The sequence below is a fragment of the Crocodylus siamensis genome, chromosome 2, assembly GCF_052110815.1.
Source record: "Crocodylus siamensis isolate JL-2025a chromosome 2, ASM5211081v1, whole genome shotgun sequence".
NCBI classification, from domain to species: domain Eukaryota; kingdom Metazoa; phylum Chordata; order Crocodylia; family Crocodylidae; genus Crocodylus; species Crocodylus siamensis.
Genome location: NC_143396.1, coordinates 228,808,124 through 228,833,699, shown reverse-complemented (window position 1 = coordinate 228,833,699; position 25,576 = coordinate 228,808,124). Strand labels below are relative to the sequence as shown.

Below are 25,576 nucleotides of genomic sequence, written 5' to 3'. Positions count from 1 at the left end.
AACACAACTTTTGCTACTAGCTTGCTCCCAGAAGGAGGTACATTCAATAATGTATATTATTTATTTATTGGCTGCATAGGATAGGCTGATAATGACATCTTGGGATCGATCCTGCTCCCTTTGAAGTCAACAGGAGCAGGTCAGGGTAGTCTTTTCAGCCCAGTGCAAAGGCTGGAGCATGCAGCATAATCATTCCATTAAAAGAGTGGGAGTCTGCTTGAGTAAGGAATGCAGAATCAGAGCCTAAAAATAAAAAGGCATCAGATATGTCCTCAGTCAGGCAGTCTTTGTTGTAAGGCATGTATTAAATGCATGAAAGTGGTATTCCCCATATAGGGAATGGACATACAATTTGCAGAGGAAAAATACATTTTAGATTTTGAGTGTCTTTGTAAATTTATAAATTTCTAGTGCAAAAGCCAGGTCTACACGCTGCAGACAATTTTGCCTGTGTTCTTTGACCGCTGGTAGCTTTTTCTTTGTGAGGTGTATTTATGTAATCAAATTACACTATTAAGTGCTTTTTAGTTTTCTTCTTCCCAAATCCCTTTGTCAAATCTGAATAATAATACTTTTTAAAACAAATGAACTATTTGAAAAGGAAAACTAAAGTAGAAAGTTTCAGCCAGAAATTCTAGTGCAGTAATAATAAATTTAATAAAGCGCTTTACTAAATATTTACTGTATATTTTTCTGAAATATTTAAAATGCATTTAGAGAAATTAACATTGTAAACAGCGTACTTAAACCACCAGCTTTGTATTACAGCTGTTGACATTGGCTTCTTTAACATCCAGTGAACAAGAATAAAGGCATAATATACCTGACTTGAAAATGGGAAGATAAATAATTCCTCTTTTAGGAAACAATTTGCTTGTTAACCCAGCTGTTTGGTTAGACCTGTTCCTGCTTAATTGTCTCAGCATGTTTGGGAGTATACTGGGCTCTACAAACTTGTGCTGGGAATCTGCAGTCTTGGCTGATAATAGATTTGTAAGAGGACACAATGGAGATGTAGTATGCAAATACTCAGACCACCAGGCTGGCAAGAAGCACTCCACAACCACTCTAGCAGACTGCAGGCAGGTACATACAAGACAGACAGGTGGGGAGTGCAAAGAAATGGAACCTGGGGACAAACCCACCACTGATGTGCTCATCAGTGCTGGCTACAGGCCTGTGTTTCTGTCATAGAGATCTGCCTGCTAGGCCCATTTGATCTCAACCAACAGGGAGAGAGCAACTGAGGATGGCTGTAAAAATGCTATAGGGGGTGTGAGCACAACTGAGTTTGTGCCAAGTCTATGGAGTGTTACAGAATGCAGAGTGAAGTTAACAAGCACCAGCACACAGAAAGCAGAATGGAGGAAGGAGGGCCCCCATGATGCTAAACAGAAGTCAAGGTCACAAGCTGAAGCTCCATTTTCTCCTGGACAGCCTGAAAATAGGGAACCTGAAAGGGGAATTTTGTCTTGCAGTGATGCTAAGGAATTAGACCTCTAGCACAGCCATCCTTGTACTCCACCTCCTTCCCACGCCCTACCCCCAAAAAAGAGAGAATTTTAAGAAGAAACTGTGGTTCTTTTCCACCAAAATAATGGAAAGAAGAGGCCTCAGGCCAGTATACCTCTGAACACAATGACAATAACCTGGCAGCTATAGGCCTAACGACTTTAATCCAGGGGATGACAATTATTTGGGCTGAAGGGCCACTTAAAGGTTTCTGGTGAACTGTCGTGGGCCACGTCAACACCTCTCCCCCTTGCAGCAGCTCACGAAAACTCCCTAAGTGGCTCTTCTCTGCCCTCAGCTAGGTGGCTGAGATGGGGCCATGGGTAGGAAGGGAGTGAAATCTGGGAGCAGGATGGGCAGACAGGCCTGGGTCCTGGATCTTGGGCCAGTGACAGCATGGGGCTGGGGGCCAGGGAAGAGCTGAGATCCACACCCTGTACACTCTTGCCGGTGGAACTGGTGCCTGTTGCTCTGCCCCAGGCCCTAGCTCCACACTATCACCACCCTGTAATCCTGCCTTATGATCCCAGCTCCTCCTGCCCATCCTGGATGCCTCTCCTTGCTTGCCTGCAGCTCCATCCCATCTGCCCAACTGCATGGTCTACCTGAATTCGTCCCACCCCCACCACTAGGTGTAGGGCAGATGAAAGGGGGTGCCCAGGCAGTGGGGCTAGGAGCTGCTGCCACTGGGGTTGCCAGGAAGTAAGTTTGGCTGCTGTGATGCCCCAGCCCTACTGCATGCGCAGGACTGGCCACACACACCACGGCCCTGCAGGACTGAGACCCACCACAGGCCAGATGAAATCCCTTGGTAGGCCAGTTCTGGCCCAAGGGCCATATTTTGCCTATCCCTGCTCTAATCTCTTCATAACCATGAAAATTAACCCAGGAATCTTTTATTCTTGGTTAGTTAGTCTTCAGGTTGGTTGATGCCATTTAGTGACAGCCGTTGAAAAAGTTACAGCTCAAATGGCAGCTGTAGGCCAGGCCTCCCAACCTGTTCACCTGCTCCTCAGTTGCTTTCCCAGCACTGACTATTAGCGCCAGCTATTAAGTGTCCAATGGCCACTGACTATTATGATCCATTAGCGGGAAATTCTAAAAGAACAGGATTTCTCAGCTCCCTAATTGAACTACAGGTGCTTCTAGTGTAAGATAGGCAATTGACTGAAGAGGGAAAGAAATATTAATGCATATAATAAAAATACATTCAACTGGACTATCTAGAGCCATCATATCCACTTGCCAAGTAAAATCTATTAGCCTGATAAGCTAAGGCACCTTAGATCCAGATAAACCCCCCTGAAAATACCAGACAGGGCTGCAACTGCCCCTCTCCTTGTCCAGCACAGAAGGTATTGCAACTGGGAGTGTAAAGAGCTATTGGAAGTGCTTGTTGAAAATCAATGTCCAACACTGAGGTATTGCTCAAACATAACACCAGGGCCGCACCCCTAGTAAAACTGATAGAAGAAACCTTTCCAAAGTAGGCAGAGCAAAGTCACAATTATAAAAAGGAGTGCTCTATAGAGATGCATGTAGAGGAAGACATCTGGGAAGAGAACTAGATTTAAATCTCAAGGTGGAAGGCAAAATGGCCAGTTTGCAAGTCCAAGTTGTTTTCTAGAGTTTTGATCCAAGCTCATTGCCTTGAGCTGCCATCATTCTTCTAGGTGCTGACTAATGTGCTTGACTGCTGTCCTTTGCAGGTCCAGCCAAGGTGCTGGACTCTGTGGCTCTTAAATCCTGCAAGGCAGACTTTTACCGCCCACTTTGGATAGTAATTCTACAGTCTAAATTGATCTTAGTATCAAAAATATTTTACTAAACTACAGCCTACACTTTGCCAGTGTTTCAATTCTCCCTTGTACTCCTAGTTACGGTTCCTTTGACAGCTCCCTCCAACCATCAAAAGCAAAGACTCTACTTATAAGCATTTATTCATGTCACTGACATATAAATTGGCTAAGCTGTCCATAGGGAATCTTTCCTTCCAAGCTAGTCCCTCCTGTCCTCTAAGTCGCTTTGGAGGCTCAATACTCAGCATCCTGTGTTTTGGCAGCAGCTTTCAGATTCTGAAGCACTTATCCCAAATGCAAGCGCAGGAAATTTTGAATCTTCCACCAGGAGTCTTCCTGAGCATAAGCATGTGCTCTGCTCTCCCCACCACCAAGAACGGGCACCCTGAGGACACGATCTATGGCTACCAGGCAAAATGGGGTTGAGGGGGGATCAATTTGGTGGCCTGCTCCTGGATAACTCAAGAGTGTAAAGTTGTCTTTCCCATGTTGGCGTAGGCGCTCAATTGCCAGTTCAGCATATAACGAGCTTTTCCAGGTACGGTCAGCCTCTCCGACCACCAAGAGGAAATGACCCTCTGCTTTTTCTATGGGGATGCAGCAGTGGGAATTGGCTGGATCCCTTGGGTCATCCAGTGCTTCAAAGATGTCAAACACGCCATTCTCAGAAACAATGACCTTGCTCATGTCAAAGCGCAGTGCAGGCAGTGTCTTCTCACCATAATGAAGGTCAGCGACTGTGTGGAAGCTACAGCCAGAGATACAGACAGCAGCTACCACCTCTGGCAGGTACGTGATCATGGAGAATGCCAATTCTGCCCCTTTCCCTGTTCCAATCACTCCAATTCCTGGCCCTTTCACCTTTAGACAAGGAGTACAGAGATGAAAGGAAAAAGAGTATGTATTAATAAGACTTGCCTTAAATTTCTTTGGTGTTTTCTTCCAAACATACTAGACAAATTGCCAATAATATCTGTTGGAAGGTTACAATCTGGACCTATGAACATGGGTCACGACAGCCCATTTGTTCTGTTTTATTTTTCAAGGAGCAAAAAATGTACCACCTCTAATCAAAAAGGTACCACAGGCTCTTGCATTCCAAGCATCTGAAGTCCAGCCACTGAGACCTGACCCATTTAGCTACCACATATTTTAATGCAAACTGCCTCTTTCAGAATAAACAGAGGGAAATTTAACTATATTCCACTTAAGACTGACATACGAAGGCAGCCCCAGCAGAAACACCTCTTTAACTGACAGGTATTATCTAGTCCTGAACTTCCTTTTACTTGCAGGATCAGTCCTGGACACACACTGGAAGGGATCTCCTGAGTCTACTCTGCTGCTATTGAGACAATTATGTCATATAATTCCTTTTATAAACTAATGCAGGTCCATCAAAAAAAGGAGTTGTTTTTTTTTGTCTACACTACCCCCCTTGAAGGCTTTTCCAGAACCTTACTACTTTGATCAAACACTTTGATTTCCAAATTAAGTTTATTCATTCTCAGAAGTCACTCAGTCCTACACTTTCCTTCACTATTGGGACTCAAAGCATCACTAGCAGATGGCTAACAGAAGCAGCCATTTCCTGGAGTGTCAAGGCAATTTGAGTGTTGTTTCTTCTTCCACCCAAACTGCCTTTATATGGCAATCCTTTTTTCCACTGTTCACAGCCAAAAGAATTGATGCATTTTTCTTACTACACTCACCTTTGGGTGACGCTGCAGAAATCTAGCTGCCTCCTCAAAGTATTCAAAGTTCAAATCTTTCATGACCCTGGGCAGATCTTCAAAGTCAAAATATGGCAGGGAAAGAGCAGCAAAGCCATGATTAGCCAGGAGACTAGCTCGGTACTCAGTCAACCCCCCTTCATCACCAAACATATCGATCACTCCTGGAAAGGGTCCGTCCCCTACAAAAAAGATGACAAATGTTATCTAGCCAGGAAATTCTGCTATCCGTGGATATGTTTCTTCAGGTTCACAGGGAGAGCTGAGTATGATATTGCCACAGTCCATTTTTTTGCTCAGTATTGTTGCCCATGGGTCAGTCAAAGCAATGTCATTTCAGAGTGGCATATATTTATTTTCCAGTGATGTTGACAATACAGTAGATAGGTATCTGCCTAGAGGGTTTAAGGACACTTCCTTCCTTCCTTTTTTGTGTCCTGGTGACAAGGTATTTAGAAGAATTTGAAGAGTGTGAAGAACACTGAAGCAACCATGTCTGTGCTTCTCAGAGATTTAATCTTGCAAATTTGCTGATGGGCCATCAGATATCACCGTTGATTCGCTCAAACCCCTGATCATTCCAATTATCCAGAGGCAAGGATTTTTTTGGCAATATCTTTTATTGGACCAACTGTATAGTGGGCGGAGTCATTAGACAAGCTTTCAGACACAAAACTGCCTCTCTTCAGGTCTGGGAGAGAAGCAGACACAGCTTGAGCTAAATAACAGACAGAACAATAGCATGTGTATAATTTCACATTTAAATGAAAACCCTTTGCCTAAAGGAATGGAGGACTGTAAAGTAGTAACAAATATAGTGCAAAACAAAATGGCACTAAGTAGTTAACCTAATTAGTGGAAGAGCAAAAGGCCATTCAAGAGGGAAAAGGGAATGGCCTCTCCAGTATTTCTTGGACCATCAGGGCTATATCATCATCCCAACCCAGGTCAACTATCCAAACATCTGGGGGAAAGAGCATTCCAGGTGTTTCAGGTAAAGGCATATTAACTTTAGCAGGAGTTAAATACTGATTCTGATGGAAGAAAACACCTCTTGACTTAAGTGATTTTGGAAATAGAAGCTTTGAACAAGATGTTTCAGACTGTGGAACAGGGAAGCCCCAGGGCTGGAGAATATTTTTAATTAAGCAGAGCACTAGAAATACACTGAAAGAGAGTGAACTAGATGCGTTAATTGCTTTTTCTTGATTTTTAATTTCTAGAATTCTAATAAGTTGCAATGTTTCTCAGTCCTCAAGTTAAAGTTTGCAATTCCGTTGGGCAATGGGGGGGGGGGGGGGACAGAAAAAGTTAAATCTGAATACATTTTCTATTATAAAATGTCATGATTAAGTTTCATACTTTACTTAAACAAAAAATACAAGACTTAAAAATATACTCAGTTACTTATCACTGCTGAAACCAAAAACATTCAGGCAAGCAAAGGTGCTCAAATCATCAGCAACTATAGAATTTAATATTTAGCTTAAAAAAAAAATAAATTTCAGGTTCTTATGAGGATAACCTTCCAAATCTGCAGTCAAGCCTGTAATTCATAGCATAGAATGAAACTGACTTGATGGTTTTACTGCTGTTCTGAAATCAACAAGTGGGTGGGAAAGACAAGAATTACATAAACTTCACCCTGCTATGGCTTGAGAAGTCCAATGGCTCCAGTATATGCTCCAAACAAGAAACACCTCTTATAGTACATATTTGGAATCATACTTCAGTCACTGCATTTTTATTTTGAGCAGTTTGCATTTCAGATTCTTGGCTTGACATACAGATTCTTCATTTTCTTGCTGAAACCAAGAAATCTATGATGGAAATGTTGAAATTGAACATTCCTCTAAGAAAATTACCATTGCTTAGGAACCCTCTGGACTTCCCAGTAGGCTTGTAGCAGACTGGTTGGCAGAAGCTTGCCCCAGGCTGCACACCTCAGGCAACAGCCCTCTCCTGGCTGGCAGGGACTACAGCCCAGCTGCAAGCAGTTGGCACTGACTGCAGGCTGCCTAGAAGTGGACCAGCTGCAGAGGATAATTAGCTGGCCTACAGAAAGTCAAAAGTTTCCTACAGAGGAAGCTAGGGGAGAGACAGGGTGCTTAGCTGCAACACTAGACCAAAGATTCTCTCAGGGTCTGACAGAAGACCCAGGGCTGTAAGGACAGAGGCAACAATCCTGAGATGAGGACAGAAAACTCGAGAGAGAAAGAGAAGAGAAGAAAGGTTGCACTGTGGTGCTGAGGGAGCAGCACAAAGCTGGCAGCACCTTCTCAAGGTCTGGAAAGAGACCTTGGGACAGTGAGTCACCCCTTTATGAACTGTGAAAACCTGTCCCAGCTAACCAAAACTCCCTGAACCTGCTATAAGGCTCTTTAAAGGATCATTTTTTTTCTCTACATTGGAGACCTCCAGATGCCACCAAGCTAGGTAGCAAATCCAAGTATGCCTTTGAGGGTAGAATTTCACTGTTGGCAAAACAGTATGATTTCTAAGTTGAAGAAATGGTGCTTAGACCTTGATGGACTTTGAATCTGGCCTTCTCTCAGTTTCTCCATCTACTTTGGACTTTGCATCAGTAGCTCAGTTATTATAAGATATTGATTCAAGTCCCAGTTCAGCAAACTGGAACATGAATTGAACTCCTGTGGGCATCAGTGGGAATACAATAAGTTTAAGTGTTCTGCTGAATCAGGACCTCACATTATACATTAACATAAAATACAGAGAGCACCCACTCAAAACAAGTCTCATTGCTTGAGACTTGTAGAAACTTACCTTGTAGCCTGAATGCAGAATTGGGTTTTAAATAAATTAACTTTGCAATAGAATAACTTGCCATACTGGTATCTCACAAGAGGCAAAGGCACAAGAACCCAAGGTGCTATCGCTTCAAGTTTTGCATTAAAATGGGAAAAGCCTCCTACTCACATTCTGGTTTTGTCAAGAATGGGGTATACATGTACTTGCTAGTCTGCTTGCTTATGCATTCTGCTGGGGAGTGGGAATATCTTTGGAGACTGAAAATACTAGAATCAATGGATGACTTGTCACCAGCTTTCAAGGTAGAACTAAGTGTTTTCTTCATGCTGTAAGATATTGACAAGACTTCCTATAATTTAATCTGTGTTTTCACTATTGGAAGCTGCAGCTGACGGTCCTCCAAGTTATGGGGAATTCTAGACAGAGAGGGGGGTCAGCTGATCTATAACCATCACTTGTTCTGTTGTACATGATTAATCATCTTCTGCTCCCACCTGTCTTATTACAAGCATTTAAGATGCACGGTATCATTATTTACATGCCAGTGATTGGTGGGTTTGTGTTGTTTTTTTCTATGCATTTAATTACTTCTGCTCTATTTGTGCCTACTTTCATTCTCTTCTGTGTATTTTCCTATTTTCTGCATGCAGGAATCCTCTGTGGCTGTGTTCCTATTTATGAATTATACTCTGCATTGCTTATGTGCCTTCTATTTCTTAAAATTAGTGTTGCTCAATCCCCTGGCCCACAGAGCCATGTCATCTTGCCTGTGGGTCTCTTCATGGGTTTGGAAATCTGATAGTAGGGAAGCAGTGGCAACTAACAACTGCTGAGGCTCCCCAGCCACCAGATTTCCAAGCCCCGTTTGTCCGGATCAGCTCCAGCTGGGCTGTCCCTATGCAAAAGGATTGGCCCTGCTACTGTGCAGCTTGATCAAGCCAGGGCCCAACGAAGCCATGACAGAATGGGTCTTGCAGCAGTACAGGATCAGGCCCCAGCCAGGCCAACATCCTGTACCAGACTGGATCCAGCCTGCAGTTGGACCTGGTACAGTGCACCAGGCCCATAGCCAAAAAAGCCAGACACCAGTTTGCAATCGTTCTTTCGGATCAAGCATGACCACTCTGGAGCCTGTACAGAGCTCCTTCCCTGCCTTGCAGTTGCAAGCTGCAACCTAGTGACTCCCCTCCCCTTTAACAACACAGTCAGACAAACCTATGCTGGGACTCGCTGGTGACCAGCTAAACACTTGCTGTGCACTCCCACAGCTCCCTTTGGACCAAAGCAGGGCACTTTCAACCTATCACAGAAGCCACACATTGGCTGCCATGGCTTCCCTGCACCACCTGGACCAAGGTAGGGCCTCGTGCCTTGTATTGTCAGGACTGACAGTTGTTTTACAAGGAGGTTAGACTATAGATTTGTACAGGATGGTTTGGAGGGGGGTGGTTCTGCCTCAGGCAGAGGGGCTGTCAGGAGGTCCCTTGCAGCCCAAGCCTTGCAGTCAGGAAATGGTGGCTCTGAGCTTTCACTTCACTCCTGATTCTAGGAGACAAAATGAAGGTGGGACAGTATCGGGGGGACCTGGCGCAGCAAGGAGGAGGGTCCCTCGGTGAGGTCCCCGGTTTCTCCTCTGAGCTTGCCCACCTACGCCCCTCGCAGCACCCCGGGGCGGCTGCACCCTCCCCCCCCGCACCCCGTCCCTCACCGGCGGGCAGGAAGAGGCTGCCGCGGACGCGGCCCTCCTTGAGGCGGACCCTGCGCACGCCGGGCGCCGTGAAGCAGCGCTCGAGGCGGGCGCGGGCGAGCAGGGGCCCGGGCAGGGCGCCGGGCGGGCTGTGGCCGTCGTGCAGCAGCAGGTCGACGCAGAGCGGGCGCAGGCCGCGCGGCACGAGGCGCCGGTAGGGCGGCTCCAGCGCGGCCGGCGCCAGGCTCCAGAAGAGCCCCATGGGCTCCAGGCCGCGGAAGTCGCCGCCTCGGGCCGCGGCCCGCGCCAGCTCCAGACGCCCGCCCGCGTCCGCCTCGTAGTGCGCGCACGACGCGAAGAGGCTGCCGCCCAGCTCCGCCGTCGCCAGCGCTCGCAGCGTCACCGCCTGCCGCGGCCTCAGCCCCAGCGCCCGCGTCTCCACCGCTTCGTCCGCCAGCCCCGCCGCCGGCTGCACCGCCAGTGTGGCCGCCCCGCGCCAGCCCCGCGCCACGGCCCGCGCCGCCGCCGCGCGGCACAGCCCTCCCGCCGCCATGGCCACAGTAGGCAGCCTCTGCTGAGCGCTGGGCGCCGCCGCGCGGCAGCTGAAGGACGCGGCGGCCCCGCCCCGCCCAGGCCGCCTCAGTCGAGCGCGGGCGGGTCGGTGGGCTGAGGGCGGTGTCGCCTGGTGTACCGTAATGACCGTATCGGTGCCATCCCTTCAACCCTCTACCACGCGCAAACAAGAAATAACGGTAAAATTGCTCAACAAGTACGATCATTTTTGAGACAGCCCGGGTACTCCTCTCGGGGAGTCTAAGCTGACTTTTGGGGGTGTTGCCAGTACTTCTGATTGCTCGCCTCAAAGAAAGCTTCAACTTCAGTGACCCGGTTCGCACTCGCTGCAATGAGCAAGGCAACATAAATAATACGTGTTTGCATGTTTTTCAGCAAATATAATGTTGAGCTCCCAGTACGATCGCTTCATATTTAGGACCTGGCAGGGCTGGCCGAGCGAGTGGGGAGGGTGCTGTGGTGCCCCCGTGTAGCTGCCAGGAGCGCTGCGCTGCCCCGCTCCCCAGCCCACCTCCCTCACTCCTGGCAGCGGTGAGGACGCACCGCAGTGCAACACAACAGCCCCTTCACATCAGGACACAACAGTCCTCCAGCAGCTGCAGGGGAGGAGAGTCGGGGCAGGGGGAAGCTGGTGTCTGGAACCAGTCCTCCCCTCCCAGAGACTGGTGCCCAGTGCAGATGTCAGGAGAGCAGATTTCAGGTGGGAACAGGGTCTCCCCTGAGGGTAGTGTCATGCTGGACTAAGCACTGCCTAGGGGTAGGCTCAACCGGTTCCTCCCTTTGAGGTGAGGGGGTTAGATCCTTAGCCCCCTCTGATGGCAGCAGGCCACTGCGTCCCCAGGCTTTGCAGCCCTTGCAAGTGAAAGTGCGACAAGGCCCTTTATTCTCTTGCTGGGAGCTTGCCCAGCGCCCAGGCGAGGCTGGGATGGGAGACAAAGGAAGCGAAGGTGGAGCTGGATGCAGGCTAAGTGTGCTTTCCACTCCCCTGCCCACCAGCCTTAGCCCTGGCATCTAACTTGGGGGAAGACCAAGCTGCCAGGTGTTTCAAAAGCAACTAAATGCTGAAAGATGGGTAAGCAGGATCCAGGAGCGACACCTGAGAGAATCCCGGACTGGATACTCCTGGCCTTGGGGAGGTTGAACAGAGCGTAAATTAATAAAGCCAACTAAAATCAATCCTGGGGTCCCTGATTTATTCATCATTCAAAGCAAGAACCCAATTTCTGAAGCCCCCCAGGAATGATCTGTCCACTAGCTTGCTATATAAAAGGAGAGCCAGGGCCTACTTCCATTCTGAAAGTAGGGCACCTCCCACTGCATTGCATGGTGACGCTGATCCATTAAGTGTGCTCCCAGACGAACCTACTGAATTGAGTCCCTCCAGGAACTAGGCAAAGAAACAGAGTTTCTGATAAGGCTTAGGTGCAAGAGGCTCCAAGCTGCTCAGCCTCATCAAGACCGGGAAGCTTTGGTGAAGAAGCACAACTTAGACACCTGGGAAAGTTTAAAGGCCCAAACCAAAGGGACCTATACAGCTGAGGTGCCTCCAAGGTTAGGTGGTGACTGGACATGAATTTTCAGGAGTGCACATTTAGATTTGTCTCTTAAATTTCTCTCTTTTTTTTTTTGTATCTGCCTTTATAGACCCGGTGGCTAGAGCCCAAACTTCTGGCCTCACACCATGAAAATAAATCTCAGCAATTAAACAAAATCTTTTTAACCTTCACTTGTGCAGAGAACTTGAAAGCATGAACAGAAGGTACCCGACACCAGGGCATACAGATGACCTGAAACAGTACTTCCACAAAAGGTATGAACTGTTTTCCTCATCTCCTCTTGAGAGATGCTGCCAGTTCAAGGAAGAATGGAGCTACAGCACAGTGACATGGAAACTATTTGCAGTGTACTGGGACCCCTCACTGTTTTAATTCACCCCTTCCTCCTCATTTGCTCCCTGGACCTTCCTTTATATACTCAGTATGTCACATGCTGTTATATGTAACATACTACAAGTTAAGCCCTCCCAGGTTTTCTGTTTCTCCCTACAAGTCAATACTATTGCCAAATGGAATGGAAAAAGATATGCAAGACACTGGTGATCATCTGTCTTAAAAGATCAGTCTTACCTAATTCAGTGCATCCCACTGTTCTTTACCTTAAATGTTGCAGCTGACAGAACTTTGCCTGGTGAATAACGACAAGAACCTCAACAAACCAAATTATCCATGTGTAATTTTCACATATTCCATGTAGTCCACTCCTCAATTAACAAAGGAGTAAGAGCAAAGACCAGCTAGTCACCTCTGACAGTTTTTCCTGATTTTCATTTGGATTTTGAAGTGACAACGTGCCTTTGTCCTTTAGTCTGCCTTTGTCCTTTTCTCCTCACTCCTCTACATTTGCCAAATCTGACAGCTTCTTCCTTCGCTTTTACACTACCAGGGTGCCAGCAGTGGAGGCACTGAGTGACAGGACAGTCTCTCTCCTGTCAGTTTTGGCATCTAACACCCCAGTAGTTCTCACTATCTAGGAGGAGCAAATGCAGGAAAAATCCTGCTCAGCCCCTGCAAGTCTAAGAGGGAACAAAGTTAACTGTAGTGCATCTGGGGTGGGCGAACAGGCCACCAGCCCTAGGCACCAAATAAGAGCAGGTATAAGAATGGCAGCCCCAGGGCACAAATCATTTCTAGGTAAGCCTCTGACAACTAACTGTATGTGTCCTGACAGGACATGTGCATGCTTGTTGCAGATGGAATATCTGAAGACAAAAGCTGCCAGCCCAATAAACATACAAGTTGTATTTTTAGAAGCTTATAACATTTATTATTTAACTTGCATACAGTAGTCTGAAGTTGGTATGGCATTACTTTGAAATGGATCATATTCTACCAGGAAAGAAGGCAAAAAAAGATCCCTGACTCAAGTCCCTGGGGGTCCAGCAGTAACCCCACACCCAGGAATAGCTCTTCACTCTTCCCAGGGTGGAGGAATTGGCACTTCAAGCAACAGCTCACAGCCCTTCGAAATGGTAATGTCCGATAGCCAAGAACTGTTTAGTAGTGGTGAAGGATATGGGGAGGAAGAAAATATTCCTCAATGGCTGCCTCACAGTAACAGAGCAAAGCCTTCCATTGTTTATTTCCTTGGCTAAGTCCTACAATCATCTGTGCTCACACCGAACTGTGAAATACTGAGAGTCACAGGAATATTTTTCATCCAATTTTATCTTGCAAGACCAAGACCCCTCTTGTAGTGGATTTCTCTCCTTGGTTGCTCAGGAAACTGAAACATACTGTATAGCCTAGATAACATAACTAACTCAAGTACATTATTTATAGTCAAGCAGAAGGTAAGACAGGATGCCACTCTAGGCTGCCTATACAGGTTTGAGGGCGGAAGGTGGGGCGTTTTCATTTGAAGAGTTTCTAGAGAGCTGCTCTAATTAAAATGCCACAGCATCACATGTATTAATCCCTTGTATATTTAAAAATGAATGCAGGATGCTTTAACTAAAGCACATTCAATAAGCTTTAGTTAAAGAACCGCAGCAGCCATTTTTAAACCCATGGGAGCTTATACACATGATGCTATGGTGATGCTAGAGCATTCCAATTAGAATATGGAAGCAGACTCGATAAATTGCTTTCGAATTAGAACATGTTGGAGCACATGTATAGGCACCCTTAGAGACTAACTGGTTCAGACAGGTATGATTTTCACAGGCAACAATCTACTTCATCAGATGCTAGCCAAATCATAGCACCTGACTAAGGTGCCTTTGAAAGCTCATGCCTCTCTGAACCAGTTAGTCTCTAAGATGCCACCCTGCTTTACCTTCTTCCTGACTTGTGACCAACATGGCTAACCACCTCACTGCTCATTATTAATAAAATGAGTACATTCAACCTACACTTTGCTCTATGAGAAAAAAAGAAGCCCACTCTTTCTAAGAAATCTAAACAACTATGAGGAATGAAGGAGTTTAAATGAATACTGCAAAGTTCATTATGTTCAGGAACAGAAATTGTCAAAACTGGCATCTCTACTATCAGCATTTTTGAAAACTCTCTCATTAATGGAAATGTAGACAGCTATTATTTGTGGGCATGTTTTCCATGATATCATGCTATTTGGCAACATAACTAGTATGTACATAGCAGGACTGATCTGTTCTAATGCATTTTCTGCAAAGATGCCATAAACAAATTTATTTGTAAATGCCTTCAAATGAAATGCTTTATTTTTAAGCAAAAAATATACTCTGAGAAGTAATTATATAAGAATGGCAGAATTTTCCTGTGCCATTCTAATTAAAAAGATGCTGTTTTCTAATTGTCAGCCCAGCCAACCTAATCTTAGTTCTGCAAGTCAGTATGAGTATTTTCTGTTTCCTATCAGCAATATAGACCCAGCAATTAGAATGGTGTGTGTGTGTGGGGGGGAGCTGGTTTTTTGTTGTTTTTTTTTTTTTAAACAATTCTGTTCATAAGGAGAAAAAAATGTAATCCAGAGCTCTGGCGATAATGATCTGAACTACGGCAAACATAGCAAAAACATAGTACTCAGTTTTCAAAGGGGCTGCAAACCTATAACTTTAGTTAAAATTAAGTGGAATTGTAGTTGCTCTGCACACCTTAAAAAACAAACAAACAGACAAATCTTTTGTCAGTAAAGTCCGCAGATAAGATTGTGAGAACACACACAGAGAAAAAAATCAAAATAAAATGTTGCCATGGTTGCATGTCTTAAACAATTGCCATGTGTTTTCTGGTTTTAGTTCTTCCCTTCCAATTTAATCCTCTAAATTCTCCTTAGATATGTTGGGGTAGAGTAATAGTACAAAAAGTGATGAGGGGCTGTCCACTTTATAATTCATTTTGAAACAGCTATAGTGTTACAACTTAACCATTCCACTACTTTTCCTATTTTTGTCACTCCTCTAGTGACCAAGGTTAGATCTACCTTGGCTTAGAAGTGAAATGAGTTACTATATGCATCTTAAGGGCCCAATTCTCCCTTCAAAACCATCTGATTTGGCACATAATAGCCTCTGGACAACAGAGGCCAAGAGTCAACAGAAGGAAGGTTTGTGGATCTGCATTGTGACACCTGGCATAGCTTAGGTGGACAAACTTGCACAGCTAAAACAGGCTCAGAAAAGTGCTGCTGGTTCCTTATTTTCATAAGTTAATGAACACTGAGAAAACATGTAATCCGTACTCTTCATACCAACTGTTTATTCAGGCTATTTGTCTATGCGTCAGGTATGATGGATCCAACAGCACCTGATTGTTTTTCTAGAGATAGAAAGATCCATTCATTGTCTGATCAGGAGTCAACAACACTGCTAACTTTGGGAGACAAAAAACACTGTTGTTAGATATAAAAATGCTGACAATGTTTAAAGCAGAGAAATTACAATGACATGCAGGAATATCAAATAGTCAGGCAAAAAATGAGAAAGGGAAGCAGACTGTATAACTGCAGATAGAAGAAAATAATACAAGAAAAATCTTGGCTGAGAAGTTACAGAGAAGGCCTACTTCTAGAAAAGCTGATAAATAGAAGCAGAAATGGAAGGAGAAATGATGATGCTAAAGACTGAAGTCACCTTACACTTACTGAAGAAATAAATCTGAATAATTTTCAACTTGGTTGGACCACTTTCCTCACTTAAAATCATTCTTAAATGGAGGCCTATCTTGCATCCATCATCTTCATCCAGTTCCTAGCCCACTTCACACATAGCAGAAGTGCAGGCCAGAAAGCTAAGGCAGCAGAAAAATTGGAAGCAAAAATATTATTAAACAAAGAATTAGACCCCAGGTATCTGCCCCACCCATCCACTGCCATTGTAAACCAAGCCAGGATATCTTATTCTCTCAATTTCTCTTTCATTCTCATTCAAAGATACATTCACTAAAACAAAATTGAAATTCCAGAAACCTTGTACATGGAACAACTTCACAGCTAAGTGTGTCACAACTTGCTGGGTGTTTCACTCTGGTTGCTATTGAGGTATTTGTGGAAGAAGGCTTGGATCTTCTGCCAAGCATCCACCTGGGCTTCAGAGTGAGCTTTGGGCTCACCTCCCCAGACCACTGTGCTGCCCACAAGCAGATGCATGGAGGCTTCACACATTGGGAAGTAGGGGGGTTCAATGTAATGCCCCGCTCCTTCGTAACAGATTATCTCAGGCTTCTCTTTCCCATGAGCCACCAAGCGCTTGGCACCCTCTATGGCAAAGAATTCACTCTTCCAATTACGATCATCTTTACCAACAATGAACAGAAAGCGGCTATCAGCCTTCTCCAGTGGGATCAAGCTTTGCTGGTTAGGCCCCTCTAGTGGATTGTTCAACGTGTCCACAATATCTGCAAGCCCAGACTTGTCAATTTTAAGTCGCCTTTGGTCGAACCCAAGAGGTGGAATGGTGATATCCTTGTAGCGAAGCACTGCACCCACATTGGCCACAGCTCCATTGATGACAACAGTTGCAGTAATACCTTTTAAGAAGGAGGCCATAGACACACATAGCTCACCCCCTTTGGAGATTCCAAGCAAGCCAACTCCTGGACCTTTAACCTGAAAGGAAAAGAAAGAGAAACTGTAAGGACTTTACTGAAACCTTCATTTACATGGATCCCCAAGAGCTCATCATTTGAAAACTGCAATTACTTTCCAGAAATCCCTTCATCTTTTAACTGCTGCAACAGTTGGAGGAGGGCAGGGCAAACATTTTAACAATGCACAGTCACAGTATTAAAACTAACTGATAATAGCTTCTAGGACAAAAATGCTTGGGCAACTCAGTCCGAAACAAAGTTTTCTATGGTAGCCTCTGATTTTCCCCTTTATTATTCTATCATCTAAATATTGGCTCAGCCCAGATTACAAGACAGGAGATCACACCTAATATAATTATAGCCAGGAGAAGCATCCTTTGCATGTTTGTGGGTAGTGAATGTCTTTAAAAATTTACAAAGAACTACATACATTTTAAAACACTGACATTCTAGGCCAGGGATAGGCAATCCCCAACACGCATGCCAGGTGGTGCGCAAGAAAATTGTTTTTACTTTTTTTTTCTTCAAGTTGCTGCTCAGGCTCTCCAGAGGAGCCACAGGTCCGAGCACTGTGGCAGGCATGGGGGATTAGGGTCAGAAATTCTCCTGATCCTATCCCCCCCATGGGAAGCTGTCTGCATTCCGCTGACACCGACCCTGTCCCCAGGCTGCACCCCCCCATTCTGGCCTGGGCTCTAGAGGGGAGCTGCAGGTGGGCAGGGCTGGGGCCCAGGCAGGCACTGCATAGGGCCACTGGCTGGAGGCTCCCAGCTGGCTCAGCCCCGAGCACTGCTCACGGCTGCTGTTCCTGGGGCCCAGGGGGCTCTTGTGGCTGGGCCCCTGCACCAGGGGCAGCTCTGCCCCACACATGCTGTGGCCAGCATACAGGGAGGCCAAGCTGGGAGCCCTCCAAACCCAATGTCCTGCCCCAGCCAGGCAGTGCCCCCTCAAAGGCAGGGTAGCTGTGGCCCATCCCCACGGAGCTGCACAAACCAGGGTCAGTACCTCTGTTTGCCCGCCGGCTGCAGGCCAAGCCTGCAAAACCCCAGGGCAGCCCCTGCTTCCCATGTGGTCCCTATTCTCTTCTGGCTGCTACCTTCCCAAGGGCCAGGCCAGGCTGGCCTGCCTGTGGTGCCTCCCCATCGCACCTGCTTCTCCCTGTGCTGCCCTGGCCCCAGCGTTTAACAGCCCAGTGCAAACCCCGTCCAGATGGAATGGGGCATCTGTCTGCCTAAGCCCCAGCCAGGCCCAGGGTTCACCCACCCACTGGGAGCCTCCAACACTGTGGCCCTCTGCAGCACATGCCCAGGCCCTGGCTTCACCCACCTGCAGCTCCCCTCCAGGGGCTGGAGCCTAGGCCTGGACAGGCACTGCAGAGTGCTGCTGCACTGGACACTCGCAGCCAGCTCAGCCCTGAGAGCTGCCCACAGAGACTATTCCCAGGACTCAGGAGGCTTCCGCGGACAGGCACTGCAGCTGGCCCCTTGCACCAGGGACAGGAACTGCAGCCGGGCCCTTGCTCTGCCCCGCTCGCACTGTTTCCAGCATGCAGGGAGGCCAAGCCTGGAGCCAGGAGCTCCCTGAGCCCAGTGTCCTGCCCTGGTCAGGTGGCATCCCCTCATGGGATGCTGTGATCCATCCCTGCAGAGTTGCATAGGCTGGGTCAGGCCTCATCTTGGGAGGGAGCCACTGGGTCCCCCCTGCCTGACCACCAGAGCCCAAGTTTGCGGAGTCCCAGGGCAGCCCCCACTTCCTGCCCAGACTCTACTCTCCTCCAGCTGCAGCCTTCCCAAGGGCCTGGGCAGGCTGGCCTATCCACAGCACCTCACCCTGAACCGCCCAAATGCTGCCTCCACCCATGTGGGATGGGGTGTCCGTCTTCCTGAGCCCTTCCTCCCAGCCCTGGGCTGGGCTCCTCCTGCTCCAGGATCGCTGGGGAGCCCCGAGCACTCTGGCCCTGGAGGCTGCTGCCGGAGTGTCACTGCCTCCATCCACTGGACACAGCCCCAGGGCCATCAGGACCAAGCCCCAGCCGGTAGCAGTGGGAGATGTGGACAGTGAGGGACATGCCCTCATTCCCTTTTTGTTTCTTTCTTTTTTTCTCTTCTCACTTCTCTCTTTTTGTCCCCTTTTTTCTCTTTTTCTCTCTCTTCTTTCCCTCATTCTCTATTTCTTTTTGCTGTCTCTTCTCTTTCCCTCTTTTTTCCCTCTCCCATCACAACATGCTTAAAAAAAAAGAATACACAAGAACAATGGCAGTATATGACATTTCATTTATTGTCACCAGGTTTAGAATTTTTACAAAACGGGGTATTTACTGTAAAAAAACAACAACCCCAAAACCCTCCATTTATGGTTATTAACTATATTAATGTGCAGTGCATCCTGCCATGTACCCCCCCACCCCCATTTTGTTTTTCCGGCATGCCAGTACTCCAGTACCTTACGGTAGACATTGCAGGTTTTTGGCATTCCAGCCAAAAATGTTGCCTACCCCGTTCTCAGCTATGAGTTGGTGACAAGGGAAGACCTATATTTTAAATAATAACTCTCAGTAAAATAATCTTAAGCAGGTGTTAAGTGTGACTGCATGTCAGAAATTTAAGAGGACAACAGATCAGAGATGCTGTTGTAAACCACAGGTCTCTCTGCCTGTTGCATCTTTAATGCTGTAGCTAGAGCAGGAAAGATGTAACTTTTATCTCACTAACAGTCCCCAGCTATGGAACCAGCTTTTGCTCCAGTGACAGATGAGATTTGTGCTTGTATCTGTGGAGATCTTCAAGCCAATACATACAGCAAATAAGATGGACTCTGGTACATAACAATCCCCGAAACAAGCATTACAAATTCAGGAAATGCATTAGCAGGGTTGCAATGAAATCTTTAGTCTCGACAGACATCTGTATGGGTCAGACTCATGGAAGAGCAACACGTTTACCTAACAGAAGTTTAACCAGTCTTCAGTCTGGATGTCTGTGCCGTTCAAAAGCAAAACTGTCACAGAAAATAAAGAACGCTGAGATCTTGGAGTAAATACAACTCCCCACAACTGCCTGAATAGCATAGCCCAGACGGCTGATTCACCTTTGCCAGGTCATAGTAATGCTGGACAACAAGCTCTCTAGAGGAGCCCTGTTCTGATGAGTCCAAGTCCAAGGAAAGACAGGTAGATGATGGTAGCAACAGCTTTACACATCAACAATGAAAAAATGAAAATAACTGGCCAAGGATATTATTGCTTGGTATTGACCACTCTTTCCCTCACTTACATGACAGTGCAAAAAGAGGGCACATTCAAGGGAAATGCAAATGTGGAAAAGTATTAACAAGACAAAATTTAAAACAGTGCTTTAGGATCTCAACAATGATCTATGTGGTCACCAAAAGCCACAACCAGCTACTAGAGACTGCAATACCAGACTGGAGAGTTTCAATTTATAGTAGCGATCATGATAGCTTTTTCCCCCCCACAAGAAGTGTGGGGACTCCTTTGAACCACAGATCAAAGCAGCTTGTCACGCATGACAAGGTCACAGATCAGTTACCTAATCACAGCCATCTAGAAAAAGATTTAAAACCCTCTGGACACCTGAGAATAACCAACGCCACCGGTTCCTGCTAACCCCTCAGAAGAAACAGATAAAATGTAGTGGAATTTGCTAGCGGTGGACAAAGCACTCTGCTCTCTGACAGGAGAAGGTCAACTGACCTGTCACAGACGATTGCTGACACATGACGGAAAGAAAGATACAAACCAAGTAGATAATAACAGAATTCAACAGAACCTGTACTTTAGCACAGCAGCTGTGTCCAGTGCAGCTTCCCAACAACCTTGGGATGTGAACCCTGTGTGTTGGGGAAAGAGCAATCCAATGAACTAACCTGAGGGTGTTCCAGCATGTAGTTTACAGCCTCCTCAAAGTACTCCAGGTGGAATTCTGTCATCTCTTTGGGGAGGTCTTCATAGTTATAGTAAGCCAGGGCTAAGGTGGCAAAGCCATGATTGGCCAGCAGGCATGCCCTGTATTCTGGCAGCCCTCCACCAGTTCCATACAGGTCAATGATTCCAGGAAAAGGGCCATCTCCTGTAGCAAATGAGATAAGGAGCTTCCCTTTGATACTGCCCTCTTATAAACTAAATAACTAGAGAACATGAGACTCCCATATTTTCTATCAATTCTCAGTAAACTGCCAAATACCTTAGAGATTAATAACAGTTGCACAGGACAGCAGATCTGCTACGCTGCCTGCAGGCGTAAATCATACAGAATCTCCCAAATTAACGACAATGGACGCAGCACTATAAGGCACCCTTTGGCTTGCCAAGTCTAGTCCTTTGCAATCAAAGGCAAGCATGTCATATAATCCAATTCAAATTTATCACAATCTATTTTAAAAACTACCTAGACTGACTGTTTGCTCCCATTACAGCACACCCATTGGAAGGCCGCTGTAAAACCATGCTCTTTTGAAGACTGCAATTGTTCTCCTGGTTTCTAGCTTCAGGTTATTCTGGGATCACCTTTAATACCCATTTATTCTTGAGCTACCACTGTCCTTTACCTTAAGAAGCAATTCCCCCTGTATATGCAGGGTCTTCATAAAGTCCTTGTGCACTTTTAAACTTTAATAAGTTGTGCACAAGGACTTTATGTCTTAAGTCAGAGCCATCCCATGACTAACACACCCAGGCCTTTCTCCTCCACTCCCACTTCCCAGGCAGGAGCCACCTCAGGTTTTATAGCAGGGATTCTTCCTTGCTGGTCCCACAAGCACACAGGGTTGTGTTCTGCCCTCCTGCCCATCCTCCTCTGGTTCTTCAGGGCTGCAGTTCGGTGGCTTATGCTGAGCACATGTGAGAGCTGGCGTGTATCCCCTGCACCCGTGCTGTGGCTCTAGTAACCCCCTCAGCCAACCCCAAATTCATTCAGCCTGCTCCAGGACAGCTCTGTCCTCCAGACACCTGCTCCAGAGACACAGGCAAGATCGCCTAGTCCAACCCCCAGGGCTGCTGCCGTTTTGGGGTTATGAGCGGGCTCCCCCCACCGAGCCGAGGGGCCCGCGATGCCGGCGGCCTGGACCTGTGCCCCCCGCGAGGCGAGGCGAGGCGGGGCGGGGCGGCGGTGCTCACCGGGCGGCAGGAAGAGCGTGGCCCGCAGGCGGCCGTGGCGTAGCGGCAGGCGGACGACGCCGGGCCCCAGGAAGCAGCGCTCGTGCTCGGCCCGCGCCAGCAGGCGGCCCGGCAGGGGCCCGTGGCCCTCCAGCACGTCCAGCCGCAGGCGGAAGGGGCTGCGCACGTCGCGCTTGAACAGACGCCAGAAGGGCCGGCGCGGCCGCAGCGCCCACAGCAGCCCCATGGGCTCCAGCCCCGAGAAGCTGCCTCCGGGCAGCGCCGGCGCGCGGCCCAGCTCCAGCTCCCCGCGCCCGTCCGCGCGGTAGCGGCCGCACGCCTCGAAGTCCTCGCCCGCCTCGTCCTGCAGCGCCGCCCGCAGCGTCACCTCCTGCCGCGGGCCGAGCCCCTGCACCGCCAGGCCCAGCGGCTCGTCCCACAGGCTGCGCCCGTCCGGCACCAGCCGCACGCGCGGGGCGCCCATGGCCGAGCCGGGGCGACACGGGGCGCAGGCGCCAGTTCTGCGGAGGAGACGCAGCGCAGGCACCCACATGTTGCTGCCGCCGCCTGAACAGCCCGACCCCCGTCGCGTCGCGTCGCCTCGCCTCGCCTCGCCCGCCCCCTTTGGCAGAGGCTGGTTCCGGCAGCGGCTCCTCCCGGCCCCTAGCGCTGCCGGCCATGTTGTGCTCCGCTTGGTCTCAGCTTGACTGTAGCTTAGCATGACTGCAGCCTAGCATAACCACAGCTCCTGCACGTAGCAGCCACGGCAGCTCCAGCCGCCCGTGGCACTGGGTCCGTGGTGGGGCAGCACTGGGAGCAGCGCGCACAGTCGTTGCAGAGCTGTTTTGCCAAGTCTCGCAAGAAAAAAATGCAGCGCCACGTTTAAAATAAGGCTGACTGTAGCAGGGCCCTGCCCTGTTACTAGGGGCTTGGGGGAGTCTGAAGAGCCCTACACCCCAGAGGCACCTCTGCACACCCAGCCCAGACCTGTGAGAATTCGCTGGATGCTGAGGAGCCAGGGCCTGGGGGGTAGTGAGTCCTGCAGCAAGGGAGCTGACACAGGTGTGGGGAGTAAGAGAGGAGTAGCCACTGTGAGCCCCCAGTGGGAAGGATAAAAGACACTGAAAGCAGCCTCAAGGGGCTGCACCTAGCCCAGGAAGCAGGCTGCCTGGAGTTGTCCTGGTGTTAAACAGCCACCAGGAGAGCCCACAGCAGGGCTCTTCTCTGCTTGCTTGCTTGCTTGATCATTTGTCTCCTGGTATTATCTACTAGCCGGGCTGCAGCAGAGGCAAGGGCCCTGAACAGTGGGGTCCTTGGCCAAAGCCAGCAGCAAAAGTAAAACTGGTCAGCTCCACTAGCTTGACCAAACACCCTGCTGTGATCTGCCCATAGCAGCCTACACCAACCCATTTCAAAGAGAGGGGAGTAGGGAAGATCTCCATATACAGCTCCATATCTTTTTAGCAGTTCTAGTTTTGCTGCATATAATATTTAGATAAATGTGTGTGTACTGACATTATTAAAAAAAAGCCATCTTTGCTCTCTCTGCCCTCCACAATCTCTGTTGCCATCAGATATATTCCTGTGTTGAACTGTTGGACCATATCCCAGCTTGGGACAACATTCTTGTAGCAAATCCCCAGTCTTCATAACTGGGATGTGCAGGCAGCAGATATCGGCCCTGTCCTGGCTCCCTGCAGCGGTGACAGCGTGGTCTGGAGCTGGGGCACAGCCACGATCTGCTGCCTGCATGCCCCTGCCCAGAGCGTGTGAGCTGCAGATTGCGGCTCTGCCCCAGTTCCAGACCACGCTGTCACTGCCACAGTCCCAGCCTGAGCCCAGAGGAGCTCCCGGCCCTGCTGTGCTCCCTGCCAGCGCTGCTGGGGCCAGTCTACGCAGAAACCCTGGCCCTGCACTAATCAGCACGCCTGTTGCTGGGGTGTCCATGGAAACTGGCCTCAGCCACACGCAAAATAAGCAAGCTCCAAATAAAACAAGCCCCAAAAACTGCAATACGTGACTCTCAAAAAATATGAACAACTTTTAAAAAAACGCAAGCCCAATTCTGCTTGTTATAAAGAGACTTCGCAACAGTACGTCTGGGCCTTCTAGCTCCCCAGGGGCCAGCCCCGTGACTCTCCCATGGCACAGGAGGCTGCTCAGAGCAGGGATGTTCTCCATCCTCCAGGCCAGGGCGGCACCTCCCCAGTGTGCTCTCTAGTGACTTTCTCCACCAAGACAGTCAGTGCCATGGTTCTGTCAGGGCTCCTCTCGTTATTTGAGAGCCAAATCCTTGGCAAAAACTGACCCCTCAAGAGTTAAATGTGGCTCTGTATCCTGACTGCTTTGTGCATGAATAAGAGGGCTAATCCTCTGCCATAATTCCACCCTCCCCACCCCTTTCCCAGCTTCAAGCTGTGTATCTGCCTGGTCCTACATACAATTCACAGTTGAAGAAACAGAAGATCATGCAATGACCTGGACAAAACACTAGCTTTCTTAACAGGAAGGTTGCTATGAAATTCATGTCATGAAAATCCTCCCTTTGCTGTATGCCTGCTTGTTTCCTAAATGTCACTTTATTTGAGATTGTCCCTTCAGCTACAAATGAAGGCACTGAAGACTTTTTGGTAGTAAATGAGAATTATGGTATGATCCATCCAGAGGTTTATGGCATTATTTATTTCAGTGATTCTCAACCAATCTGCCCTGCAGTCACTTTATGGGTGCTCCTGGGTGCCTCACAATGTTGGCATGGTTAGGCATGCAAACATGATTCACCAACCTAGAGATTTCAAACAGGGAGTCATGATGTAAAAAACATTCTGACCTGTTGTGGTCTTTCTGAGCTCTTTCCAACAGAAACATTGCTCTATTATATTTCTGTAGTCAAAAACTGAGTGAAAACTGGGAGCTGGCAGTTTTGGAGGAGTGCCTTGAATCTATGAATGGGTGCCTTGAGCCTAACAAGGTGTGCCTTGAGTCTAAAAACACTGAGAACCATTGACATAGTTCACGTATGGCCTGGAGCGCACACTATCACATGTATAAACAAGAAAGAACATGGGTTAAGAAACAATAGGGTTACCATACGTCCAGGTTTTCCCAGACATGTCGTCGTTTTGGATCCTTCAATCTCCATCTAGGCAGGGATTTTTTAAATATGATCAAATGTCCACGATTTTGGTCAGCTGAGCTTTGAAGTTTTTCCTGGCTTGCCCTAGCAAGCAGCTGCTTGGGGCTGGATGGAGTGGGGTGGGGGAAACGACACGTGTGTATAGGGTGCACACGCATGTGGCCAGCATGCAGCCAGGCAGGGTGGTGGGAGCAGTGGATGGGGGTGGTGGGGCCCTTTGGGGGCAGTGGGGAGCTGCATGGCCGAGTCAGCAGCACTGGGGCTGGTGCCTGTGCTTGCAGGGATGGGGCATCCAGGAGACACTGCAGGGCTGGCGGGAACAGGGGGCTGCAGGTTGGGAGTGAGGTCCACCAGCAGGGCTGGTGGGCTGTGGCTTGAGAGTGAGGGGCATGAGGGGGTGGGGGACTGTAGGTTGGGAGTGAGGGGCACAAGCATGGCCTGGGGAGCAGGGTAGTGCGGGTTGGGAATGGGGAGACTGGTAGAGCCAGTGGTCAGTGGGTCAGGAGTGAGGGGGCAACAGCAGGGCAATGCAATGGGCAGGGACAGGGCACTGACATATCGCTGCCCTCCACAATCATATACCACCCCTTACCCTGTGCAACAGGTGTCCTCTTTTTTGGAACTGGAAATATGGTAGCCCTAAGAAGCAAGCTTTCCAAAACGAAAAGATTCAAAGTAACTGGCGCTC

General features: G+C 48.2%; 2 protein-coding genes and 1 long non-coding RNA gene across 3 annotated transcripts; 1 reads left to right on the top strand and 2 right to left on the bottom strand.

Annotated features, from left to right (window-relative positions):
* Positions 1-638: 638 nt before the first annotated feature.
* LOC149871817 (acyl-coenzyme A thioesterase 1-like) lies at positions 639-10,198 on the bottom strand. Its single transcript, XM_090033306.1, has 3 exons — positions 9,522-10,198; positions 5,024-5,226; positions 639-4,172 (listed from the first exon to the last, which is right to left on the bottom strand). The coding sequence occupies exons 1-3, from the start codon at positions 10,051-10,053 to the stop codon at positions 3,597-3,599; spliced, it is 1,311 nt and encodes a 436-aa protein (XP_089889432.1). The 5' UTR covers positions 10,054-10,198; the 3' UTR covers positions 639-3,596.
* Positions 10,128-13,531, top strand: LOC149871816 (uncharacterized). The gene is made up of 2 exons (XR_016440302.1): positions 10,128-10,252; positions 11,718-13,531. It is a non-coding gene; the product is annotated as an uncharacterized LOC149871816 (long non-coding RNA).
* LOC149871815 (acyl-coenzyme A thioesterase 1-like) lies at positions 12,869-22,370 on the bottom strand. The gene is made up of 3 exons (XM_090033305.1): positions 21,774-22,370; positions 20,525-20,727; positions 12,869-16,658 (listed from the first exon to the last, which is right to left on the bottom strand). Exons 1-3 carry the CDS (start codon positions 22,303-22,305, stop codon positions 16,053-16,055), a joined length of 1,341 nt encoding a protein of 446 aa, XP_089889431.1. The 5' UTR covers positions 22,306-22,370; the 3' UTR covers positions 12,869-16,052.
* Positions 22,371-25,576: the final 3,206 nt, after the last annotated feature.

Excerpts from the sequence above, each read along its gene's own strand:
- LOC149871815 (XM_090033305.1), bottom strand. The coding sequence starts at position 22,305 with ATGTGGGTGCCTGCGCTGCGTCTCCTCCGCAGAACTGGCGCCTGCGCC. Across the intron at positions 20,728-21,773 it reads CACGCTCTTCCTGCCGCCCG|GAGATGGCCCTTTTCCTGGA; the intron begins GTGAGCACCGCC and ends CATTTGCTACAG. Across the intron at positions 16,659-20,524 it reads ACATGCTGGAACACCCTCAG|GTTAAAGGTCCAGGAGTTGG; the intron begins GTTAGTTCATTG and ends TTTTCCTTTCAG.
- LOC149871817 (XM_090033306.1), bottom strand. The coding sequence starts at position 10,053 with ATGGCGGCGGGAGGGCTGTGCCGCGCGGCGGCGGCGCGGGCCGTGGCG. Across the intron at positions 5,227-9,521 it reads CAGCCTCTTCCTGCCCGCCG|GGGACGGACCCTTTCCAGGA; the intron begins GTGAGGGACGGG and ends TCTTTTTTGTAG. Across the intron at positions 4,173-5,023 it reads TTCTGCAGCGTCACCCAAAG|GTGAAAGGGCCAGGAATTGG; the intron begins GTGAGTGTAGTA and ends CCTTGTCTAAAG.